The sequence below is a fragment of the Mytilus galloprovincialis genome, chromosome 8 (assembly GCF_965363235.1).
Source record: "Mytilus galloprovincialis chromosome 8, xbMytGall1.hap1.1, whole genome shotgun sequence".
Taxonomy (NCBI): Eukaryota; Metazoa; Mollusca; class Bivalvia; order Mytilida; family Mytilidae; genus Mytilus; species Mytilus galloprovincialis.
The window spans coordinates 25,217,127-25,229,573 of NC_134845.1; the positions used below are offsets into that span (position 1 = coordinate 25,217,127).

The following is a 12,447-nucleotide window of genomic DNA, read 5'->3' on the forward strand; positions in this document are numbered from 1 at the left end:
GGTTTAAAAGCACCATGGTACCCTGGTATTATATTTTCTACCATGGACCCAGGGTTCTGACTAAGGCAAGTCCATGAGTCCTGGACTCATGTCAAATCTGTCTATCTGGACTCATCACTTTCAAAACTGGCGAGTCCACAGATGCATCAAGATCACAGTTAAACACAAATATCATCATTTAATAGCAAAAGTTTAAAAGTAATCTGAATTTAATGTCATTTCATTGCTCTAGCTGTAAGGCCATGGAGACTTAAATATTACATTATATTGCAATAAAATATCTTCTTGCTGTTGGACTCACCTTGGCCAAAAATGAAGAGTCCCTGGACTCACCTTCAACAATCGGATCCTTAGCAAGAACCCTGATGGTGCTACATGTATCTTGGAGGATTTTATCATTGAATGTATAGCGGACATGGTGCTATTAATTTTGGAAAACCAGTGCTACATTTATGTTAATTTTCATGGTGTTATTTGAAAATTTTTTGGAGAGTACAGACTTATTATTTCAATGTGCATGTACATGTAACTCACATTTATATAAATAAAAACCTAGCAATAATTTCTGAATAAAAGTACATTTAATGATAACATTATTTATTAATTTTTGAAATCAAGGTCAGCTTGGGAACATGTATTTAGGTATATGTATTAACACTGTCTGTTCTAAAAATCATTTGCAGAGTGAATCTGAGTGATTCAATGTCAGATGTGACATGGTGACAGTTCTTAATTTCACATTTCATGTGTTTATACACAAATACAATAACATGTTTCACAGAAAAAGTCTTGTTTTTGTTGTTGTTGTGATCACTGCTGGCATGAAAATATAAAGAATATTAAATCATGATTATGAGCATGATGTGTGCATGTTTAATTTTATTTAGTATTGTTCATGTTGTCTGTATAGATGTTTAGTTTGATCAATATTTACACGTAGGAAAGATTAAAATACATGTTCAAGTAACTAAAACATGAATGAAACGTTTTAAGATTTTTAAGAGTAAAAAATGTGCCTATTACATAACATTCCTAAAGAAAATACATATTTACAGTAGTATTATTTAAATCCTGAACATGCTGAATAAGGCAAACAAATACATAGATACATTGCATAAGAAGTGGTACATGTATGAGTTCCAATGAGACAACTCTCAGGATCCATCCAAGTCACAATTTGTAAAAGAAAACCATTATACATTTGTGCATGTTCTTTGCTTATGTTGGTTAATATGTCTAAGTATATATGTTCATGTAAAAGGTGTTATAACAAACTGTTATATGTGTAAGTATCACTTTTTACTTGTTTCTAGAAAGTCATTTAAGAAAGCTTGATTCTAACTGTTAATTCAATTAAAATTTCATACTAACTTAAGGATTCTCCTTTCTGGGAAATGCCACTGAGATTTTAGCAATAGAGACAATGGTGAGAAGTGCATATTTTCCTGAAATTCCTGTGAATTTTCATCTTATAATCAGTTTACAACTTTTATGTGAATTAAAGATATGTAGATATAAGATAAGTTCTCTTCGAATTCACATGTTTAGACCCTAAAGTTTTCTGACAATCTGAATAAACATGTACCTGTATCTAGATGAACATCAAGAAAATCAACAATTGTACACAACATTGTAATATACTTTTTTTGTACATCTTCTCCTCATCAATGATCAATGCTGTTCCTAGCTGTAAACATTTCTGTACTACTGCTAAGAAGAGGAACAGCTGTGTATCTTATTATGATTTCAGATTCCCATGGCAAACTTTTTAAAATGATTTTCTGGAAATAAGATACCAAAACCATCACAACTTGAAGCATGATATATATTATATATATATGCAATAATCATTTTGTAAATATTTTTTTTGTAAATTGTTTTATCATACATTTGATAAGAACTATAGAACTATATATGATATCTAAATGTTTTTCATCATGTATTTTCTTGTTTTAGTGATGGGGATGAACGATATGTAAAAACAGAATGGAAAGATATATATGCCGGAGATATTGTACATTTATCATGTGATGAAATCATACCAGCTGATATATTATTATTACACAGCAGTGATCGCGCTGGTCTGTGTCATGTAGAAACCAGTAATTTAGACGGAGAGACAAATCTGAAGCAAAGACAAGTAGTAGAAGGCATTGATTATCAGGTAATTGTATAATAACAGGGGTCAATAAGTAGGACATAGCTGAACAAATATCAGGTATCCGAGACAATTAATAAGAACTTTGTTTAATCAGAACATAAAATGTAACTTTTAGACAAGAACCATTTAAAAAGTAACGAATAATATTTTTGTATGATCTAATAGATCATGTAGATTGGTATTGATTTTAGTTATATAAATGTCCTACATATTTCAGGATCTTTAATAGATGTTTGTAAATGTATTCAAAGTTGCTAACAAACAAGAAGTATTAAAAGTAAACTTATAAAAAAAGACACGAAGGGAGGACCTTAGTTGACAGGGATCAAGAAGTGCATTTGTAATACATATATAAAGTACCTAGAAAATCAACCTTAAGATGTTAGACTATATATATATCAATCAGAATTTTAAATATGTATTTGTGATGCAACTAAACAACACAATATAAAAATTACAAACAAGCAAACAAATGGGTTGATGTAAATGTATGCTAAACAATAAACAATAACAAATATGCACAACACAAGAACAGTCTTTACGCTTAACCACACATCCTACAGTATTTGCTTGTCAAATTGTTTTCAGGCTTGTATAAATCTTCTCAACAAGCCAACAGATTCCAACAAAAAATGTTCAATAAACTGAGCTTCAGGCTTGTGGACTGAAAAGTTTATCATGAAGGTTGCAAGAGAAAGAAAAACTATCATTTAAAGTGTCTTGACTCATCAGATAAGAATAAAGCATATATATATAAGACACAGAAACCGTAAATCTAGAAATCATACACTTCTACTTTGAACAAAAAAATAGAACCATAAAAATAAGTGTTTATAGTTCATTCATGTATTTCATCTTTGAAATTGCTTACACAGGAAATTCACTGATTTTTTCAAAATTGGTATTCCTTTTCCTACAATACATTGTACATGTAGTTCATTTTTGTAGTTGGATGGCACATGCCGGCTAGGTTTTCTGATGTCCGTGTGTCTCTGTTTATCTTGTTGATCCCACTGATAAGTTGAAGTTTTGAGTTAAAATATTAAAGTAACCATGGATTTTGATCAAATCAACTTGAAAAAAATTTGCTAAAGATTCCTTGGCTTCTAAAAGGGAATGATTTAATATTTGGTCTGAAGCTTGATAATGTAACAAGTTAGCAATTGATGAATGATTTTAATATTTTGTCTGTGAATGAATTAAATATTTGGTCTTGGAAAGATCAGTTATACTTTGGTATACATGTTAACTCAATTAGTTGCATGCACTGATGCAGGTCCAGACCCAGTATTGGTCTTGTTTTGACTTAGTGTGAAACTGTGTTCTAATAAAATATAATTGCTAGATGATTAGGATATATATCAAAATGGGACCATTTTAATTTTGACAAGGTGTTTTAATGCTAATTGCTGATATGTGAGGGAAAATGCATGTACATGTATTATGACTAAAGTGTGACGTACAAATGGCTTGTAAATACCTCAAGAGTTTTACTGTATTGATTTACAATACATTGTGATTTTCAAATTCAAGTGTTAGAAGTAGTGTTATCATACCTCTTCCCTTGAAGTGAATAATGGACAATACTTATCAAAAATGTTCTTCAAATAAGTTACCATGATAAATAAGTTTAAAACATGTTGGTCTTTTTGAATGATTTTTGATAACAAAGAACTATGACAATAAAGTCTTAAGATGTTTGTAAATTAGAACCTAATTCTATCAGTTCTCACAACCAAATCAGAAACTTTGAACAGGTTTAAGAATTAGATTTTCTCTTACGCATTTATTTCCACTGTTTTCAATCACAAACATCAGAAACTTCTATGAAACTAAAAATATTCTGATGATTAAAGGCTAGAATTTATTATAGTAAAATAACCCCACTGACACATGTAGTGCATGTAGGAAGTATACAAGAGATGTGTTTTCATGTTTTACATTTTAATTCCCATACTTATACATTAAAAGTTTTATACAATGTGAGTCAATGTTTTTTCAAGTGTACAAAAAACAAATAAGGAAATTCTTCAGCTGCTTATTGACCTTTTCCTGATGTGGTTTCCCTTAGATAGTAAATTCAAATGACAGTATTTCAATTTTTTTTATTTTTTTTGTGATTCAAGTTTAACTTTTTTGAAAAGTTCATACATCATGTACATAGTCATAAAATACTGAATTATATTTGAATTATTTTATCATGTTAATACTGTTTTTCAGACTGACTGTTTTACCTATTGATTTTCATCATTTTCACTAAACCCAAAGTTTTGTGAAGAATACTTTTGGTCTTTTGGGTCTGAGAATATTACCTGAGATGTAATAATTATATATACATGTAGCAACAATGTTGTTTTTTATTTGTTTATTTATTTTGGTGATTAATCTTTTGGGGCAATCATATGTACAGTTTCACTTGTATAACAAAGGAGCAAAAGATACCAGAGGGACAGTCAAACTCATAGATTGAAAATAAACTGACAACGTCATTGCCAAAAAATAAAAAGACACAGACAGGTAGTCATTTTGTCAACAAGACAAAATTGATTATTAAGATACAAGCATGACAAGAAATATTTTTCTTTTCTTATTGATATTAAATTGACTGCCCTTAAAACAGTTTTATTGACTTAATTTTACATTATTGAAATATATAGCTAGTAGGTAGTACAAAGACAGGTCATGTGACAGTGGTGTTTATTTGTCAATTGTTTATTTAGTATAAAATTGAAATCATGTGAGGATGAAACATTGGAATATACATGATATATGACATACATGTATACACATATTGAATAATTGTTTGAAATCATTGATATATTTTGAAGGTTTATAAAAAATAATTAGTCTAAATCATTCTGAAATATATTTAATTGGATGTAATTGATACACTAATTAATGAAAATCCAAAATCCCCATACTATACATATTTAGATCACTTTTACCATAGTTTATATGTACATTTATAGTCATGATAGTGTTTGCAATTGCTCATAAGAGGATATAAAATCATTCTATGAAAAAATTGAAACTTAAAAACAAATTGAGTAAAAGTATGTATGTGATAAATACCAATCAGACTTGTTGGGTAACAGTTTTATACTTTCCATAAGTGACTGTCTGAAATGTATTTTTGACAGAAGTGAAAAACTACTTAAAGTCTGACAAAGGGAAATATTTTTTTTAAGTAAACATCTTTAATACAACAAGATTTTTGTTGAGATTGGTAAATTTTGAAGCAACTATATGAGGGAATGATATTTTTGTATGGATATACATTTTTATTTATGCATGTATCTAAAATAACTACAGAAGTCAATTCAAACACTTGCTCAATTTGTCTGACATCTTAGGTAAAAATAACCAAGGTTCAGTTTGTGTGTGGTTGACCTATATTTCATGCAAGAGTGATTCTATTAAATATGAGAAAGAGTTCTGATCAAATCAAATGGGATATAGGTAAAAAAGGAAAATGTACATCTTTAAAACAACAAGGTTTTTGTTGAGATTGGTAAATTTTGAAGCAACTATATGAGGGAATGATATTTTGTATGGATATACATTTTTATTTATGCATGTATCTAAAATAACTACAGAAGTCAATTCAAACACTTGCTCAATTTGTCTGACATCTTACGTAAAAATAACCAAGGTTCAGTTTGTGTGTGGTTGACCTATATTTCATGCAAGAGTGATTCTATTAAATATGAGAAAGAGTTCTGATCAAATCAAATGGGATATAGGTAAAAAAGGAAAATGTACATCTTTAAAACAACAGGGTTTTTGTTGAGATTGGTAAATTTTGAAGCAACTATATGAGGGAATGATATTTTTGTATGGATATACATTTTTATTTATGCATGTATCTAAAATAACTACAGAAGTCAATTCAAACACTTGCTCAATTTGTCTGATATCTTACATAAAAATAACCAAGGTTCAGTTTGTGTGTGGTTGACCTATATTTCATGCAAGAGTGATTCTATTAAATATGAGAAAGAGTTCTGATCAAATCAAATGGGATATAGGTAAAAAAGGAAAATGTCTTTAACATGTCCATTTTGGTATATATTAATTCCTCTTTATAACATGTCTAAATTAAAGTTCCAATTTCTGACCCTGAAAGGTAAAGTCAAGATTCCTTTTAAATGTGTAATATATATATATATATTAATGTATACTTGTAAAGTCCACTCCTATTTGATATTTGTTCAGTACGCCTTAACTTACGCCCTATATATTCAGACTACCATATTACAATGTATATGATAACATGTGTATAAACAATTTATTTGGACAAAAGTCTTAGCATGAATTTAAAGCACATTTTGAAGTTTTCTTAAAATTTTTATGAAGTTTAAATAATATTTTATCCTTTACTGAAAAAAAAAACTGACTTAAACTATGTCCTGGTTTTAATTTTAGTTGCTATCCGCTAAAATTGTGTTATTTAAGTAGAATTATTTGCACTTCCTCAAAAGGGTGGAGAGTCCATTTGTATCTACACTTCCTACACTGTAATGCAAAGGTTGTTTATACAATGTCTGACATACAAAGAAATATCCCAGTTTTGTTGTTGACCACTGAACTAGCTCCTATACACTATTTGATGCTGTCTCCTGAATTTAAGAATATAAACATGAGTGAAAAGTTAAAAAGTGAATCAAATGTATCTTATGTACACTGATGTAGTTTTCTTTTGAAATGTCTACATGTACCTATACATAAACTTGTATAAAGATATTTATTTTTCTTGGATTAAGATAGAACGAAGCATTTACTGAATTAAATAATGTTTACTGTACTATTAGTGTATATATATTGATGTAGTTTTTGGAATATCTATGCAAATTCATAAATGCCCATGCACATTCAGATATTTCTCCCTTATATCGATTGAATGAAATCCCCAAAATAATTCTAAACTTTGTTAATTGATACTTGTGATATGCATTGAATACAACTTTAACAAATCTCCATGATCAACTAATTCTGTCACGATTTATGCATTTCAAAATTGGAAAAAATTATAGGTCAAGATATTTGTAGACAATATAAACAACAAAACACCATACAAGGTTTTTAGAAAATGAACTTTACAATTTAAAGTTGGTTTGGTTTACAATTCAAACCTAAAGTTTGTCAGAGTTCCAAAAATATTAAATAAGCAAACATGCCTGATTTCTCATTGATAATCTGTCATTGCAATTGTAAAATGTTAAGCTCAATAAACATTATAATTTTGGTAAATAGGCCACATATGGAACAGTAAATATAATTAACAACATGCTTGATGGTTTATTGTATACTGAAAGAAGATTTAAATAGGGGGGGGGGGGGGATTTCAAAATTTAACAAAATTATTATCAACCTAACAGAGAAACTTGTCTTTTCTTATAATAGTTAAATATTAAATTTTTAATGCCTATTAATATTATATCATCAGTCTTATTTAAAATCATAAATCTGCATAAGATTCACAATTGAATTCAAATTACAATTCTTGGTATATTCTGAGTTTGTGTGATTTAAGACGGGGATTATGCTTATTGCAATTAATCAATATCTAAACCTGGTCCCGGTATTAGTAGATTATATTTCAGGAAATTTACACTGAAATCAGTATCTGTAACAATGAGATAGTTACCTGAGGTCTCAATAATTTCTTTTAAAGTCACACTTTTAGATTGGATAATTTAAGAAGATATTTATAATGATCACAATCATTGACAATTTAAGAAGATATTTATAATGATCACAATCATTGACAAAGGAAAACACTTGCATGTAAGAATGATAATAATTTGAAATCCAAAGTCACATGAAACTTGAATCATATTGAAGGTCTGTCAAACATTAAGGAAATAAGGTAAAGTAGGTCGGGTCAGTCTGTGTTCTCACCAAAAATCTCACATCCTGTTAAACTAGAAGTTTTGAATAGAAACCTTGATTTTAGAAATTATAGAATCACGTCCATACATTCATAACACAAACTATTAGAAAATAATCACATATAGCATCACATCACATAATAATAAAGTATCCCAATGCTGTGATGTTAAAGCCACTTGGAAGACCACATGTTTAGTCATAAGTGATACTTCATATTGGACTAAATGTCCAGTCAAATTATTTTGTAGACCTATGTGCTCTCCTGCTCAACTTTGTTTAGTTTGAAATAACACTTTACTTCTGTGGGGACATCAGTTGTGTCTCTCAGACACACTTATATCTCAGAGAAAGTCTTACAATGACTTTGTTATAAAACAGTTACTTCAAAGTGGAGTGCCAGGGTATCACTTTGTCTAGTTATACATTTGTAGTTATAATTTTACTAATTTAGCTTTTTTTCTTTTTCAGGACAAATTTAAACCAGAAAAGTTTTGCTATGAAGTAGAATGTGATTTACCTAATGCAGAAATATACAAATTCACAGGTTATATGTAAGTAGAAATACATCTAGAATTAAAATAAAGAATTTACAATGTATTATAGGACATGTAAGAGAAAATAAATTGATTGAATATCAACCATTCTCCTACTTCCGTTATAATCTTCAATCTATAGGGATACTTGGTTTTTTTTGTAATATAATTTTAATTATTCATAGATCCATACTTTCAATCCCCATGTCATACATGTACATACATAATTATAAGTATGTGATGCAACAGTATAGTTACGTCTGGATTGTTGTAATGCTGGTATGAACAATAAGATTTGTATAATCAGATTAGCCTTGAACCTATTTATGTATTAAATGTACATGTTTTATAGGATTAAGTGTGTACACATAATATGAATGCATTCATAAAACTTAAAACAAGTTAACGTGTGTGTTCTTCACTCTTCTAAAAGGAGCATTCCAGAAATAATTAGATTTTTTTCTGCTTGAATGTTTGTGCCCTAATTTTAATTTGTGGATTGCATATAGTTATGTCTTATTCGTTGGTAGAATTGAAATGACAATCACCGTCCCATTTTATATAATTCTTCCAATTACTGTTTCACCAAAACAAGTCTAAATAATTCCTCCGGAGGGCGTCCCAGAAAAAAAATAAAATAGCCTTGCAAGATGTCTTAATTATTTGGACTACACCTAATCATGTTTATAGATATAAGTCACTAAAATTGTGAAAATAAAATTTACTGTATTTCGTAGAAAAAAAACAGTAAATATTACTTTGATATGATTTAGAATCTGATCCTGTTTCACACAAATTTAACGACATAAATCAATCGTAAGACTTTAACAGTTCAGTGTACTTAAGGTCAATGTAAGTCGTAAGATTTTTTGTGAAAGACACACAAGGTACAATTGTACTAATATAAACTGTAATACAACCTATTTTTCTTCCTGTTGAAAAATTTTACACACCATACCCCATCTGTTACATGTACCATAGATAAGATCAGTATTGAATTATTGTCACTTTAGCCTATGGGGCTGGATCAATTTTCAGATACTGGGTATATTTAATGATTTATCACAGACAAGGATAAACAATAAAATAAGTCTGTTGTTTGTTGTAAATAAATACACTATTATCACATTTAAATTACATAGGATTTAAAATTTTAATAGAATAATACTTAGTACAATACAACATAAGTACTGTAATGAATATCTAATGCAAAGTTACTACCGTTATATATTATGTAATTATTCAATAGCTTGGTTTTGTATTTAAAATTATTTATAGAAAAAAGAAATGGTCTAATGATATGCTATTGTCTTGACTTTGATAGTCTATATTTAAAAACACAAAGGAGTGTGTTATTGAACATTTTGAAACCTTATTTGAAGTTCTTTGTTTTTCTGTCAAATCATATTAGTTTCCCTTTAATCAAATTATGATGATAAAGTAAAAGTGACCAAAAAAACTTTGCCATCCCATCTTGAAATGAGATTTCTCTATATTATTTCAATAAAAATAATACTGGAATCTAACAGGATTCTTACTTGTATGACAAGATTTTTCCCCATTGTTTCGTAACAATTATGGCAATTATAAACATATTACAATTACAATTTACAAAATATTTGTATTATTTCTAGGTTTTTTCTTTGACATCATTTTTTGTATAATCTTTCAGTAAACATGGTCCAGATAGAAAGAAAAAAGTACCATTAAATAAAGACAATCTGTTACTGCGGGGATGTACTATCAGAAACACAGATTTTATAGAGGGAATGGTTGTATATGGAGGTAACGTTTTAACATTAAAACTTGTTTATTATGCTTTAACAGTCTCTTCTTACAGAATCTGTAAAAATATTATCTTTTCTTTTATCATACTGAACATTTCTTCTTGTATAAATAACAAGATGTGTTATATATGATTTCCAGCAAGACAACTCTCAATATGAGAACAAATGACAGCAGTTAACAACTAAAGGTGACTGTACAACCTTCAACAATGAGCAAAACTCTTTGTCAAATAAAAAAAGCTATAAAGGGTCCCAAATTACAAATTTAAAATAAACCAGAAAACTGTGACCTTAGTAGATTTGTTATTGAAAATGTCATTAAATAAAATGTTTTTCTCATTTTAAATAGAATTAAATTACAAAGTTAGATAATGTTCTCTTTTTAGCTCACCTGGCCTAAAAGGCCATGTGAGCTTTTCTCATCACTTGGCGTCCGTCGTCGTCGTCGTCGTCGTCTGTCGTCGTTAACAATTTTTCAAACATCTTCTCCTCTGAAACTACTGAATGGATTTGAACGAAACTTAACATGATTGTTCCTTAGTATATCCTGCACAAAATGTGCGCTTCGATTTTTGATCCGTCAAAAAACATGGCCGCCGTTACTTAAAATAGAACATAGGGGTCAAATGCAGTTTTTGGCTTATATCTCAAAAACGAAAGCATTTAGAGCAAATCTGACATGGGGTAAAAATGTTCATTAGGTCAAGATCTATCAGCCCTGAAATTTTCAGATGAATCAAACAAACCATTGTTGGGTTGCTGCCACTTAATTGGTAATTTTAAGGAAATTTTGCAGTTTTTGGTCATTATCTTGAATATTATTATAGATAAAGATAAACTGTAAACAGCAAAAAAGATCAGCAAAGTAAGATCTACAAATAAGTTAATATGACCAAAATTGTCAATTGACCCCTTAAGGGGTTATTGTCCTTTAATGACAATTTTTCACAATTTGTTCATCATATTTGCTAACTTTAAAAAATCTTCTCCTCTGAAACTACTGAATGGATTTGGTTAAAACTTAGCATGGTTGTTCCTTAGATTATCCTGCACAAAGTGTGTGCTTTGATTTTTGATCCGTCAAAAAACATGGCCGCCGTTACTTAAAATAGAACATAGGGGTCAAATGCAGTTTTTGGCTTATATCTCAAAAACGAAAGCATTAAGAGCAAATCTGACATGGAGTAAAAATGTTCATTAGGTCAATATCTATCAGCCCTGAAATTTTCAGATGAATCAAACATCCAATTGTTGGGTTGCTGCCACTTAATTGGTAATTTTAAGGTAATTTTGCAGTTTTTGGTCATTATCTTGAATATTATTATAGATAAAGATAAACTGTAAACTGCAAATATGATCAGCAAAGTAAGATCTACAAATAAGTCAATTTGACCAAAATTGTCAATTGACCTCTTTAGGAGTTATTGCCCTTTAAAGACTTTTTTCACAATTTGTTCATCATGTTGACTTACTTTAAAAAATCTTCTCTTATGAAACTGCTGTATCAATTTCCGCCAAACTTAGGCTAAATGAGTTTCAGAGTTTCAGAGTATCTAGTATAAATTTTATATTTCATTTCCTTGTATGTCAAGAAACATAGCTCCTATGGCTAAAATAGAACATAGGAGAAAATGATTTTTTTTTGCTTTTGAAGAAAATAGGACGATTCAAAGAACATTTAAATAAATTGAAAAGCCAAAATAATCATTGATGAGAGATTAAACCAAAAAAATTCAGGTGAGCGATTCAGGCTCTTGAGAGCCTCTTGTTACCTTTAGTTATTAGATCAGATTTCATTGAACTGATGAAACTCCAAACGTTTTATTTTTTGTGTATTTTATTATATTTGGCATACACTTTCTGACACCAATGCTTAAAAACTAGTTATTTTGTCTTAAAATGTAAAAACAATAAAATGCAAAATAATTTAATTCAACTCAAAACATTATAGGTAATATTGCTAACATTACAATAAAATTGAGAATGGAAATGGGGAATGTGCCAAAGTGACAACAACCCGACCATAGAGCAGACAACAGCAGAAGGTCACCAACAGGTCTTCAATGCAGAGAGA

General features: G+C 29.3%; 1 protein-coding gene across 3 annotated transcripts in view; it reads left to right on the forward strand.

Annotated features, from left to right (window-relative positions):
- The window catches only part of LOC143085391 (phospholipid-transporting ATPase VD-like), a 45,504-nt gene that overhangs the window by 2,063 nt on the left and 30,994 nt on the right, over window positions 1–12,447 (forward strand). For 2 of the 3 annotated variants that reach the window (XM_076261707.1, XM_076261706.1), the window contains exons 2-5: window positions 619–642; window positions 1,957–2,164; window positions 8,522–8,604; window positions 10,259–10,371. In XM_076261707.1, the coding sequence (XP_076117822.1) occupies window positions 619–642; window positions 1,957–2,164; window positions 8,522–8,604; window positions 10,259–10,371 (428 nt within the window). The remainder of the gene's footprint in view (window positions 1–618; window positions 643–1,956; window positions 2,165–8,521; window positions 8,605–10,258; window positions 10,372–12,447) is intronic. The other variant, XM_076261708.1, reaches the window with a different exon arrangement.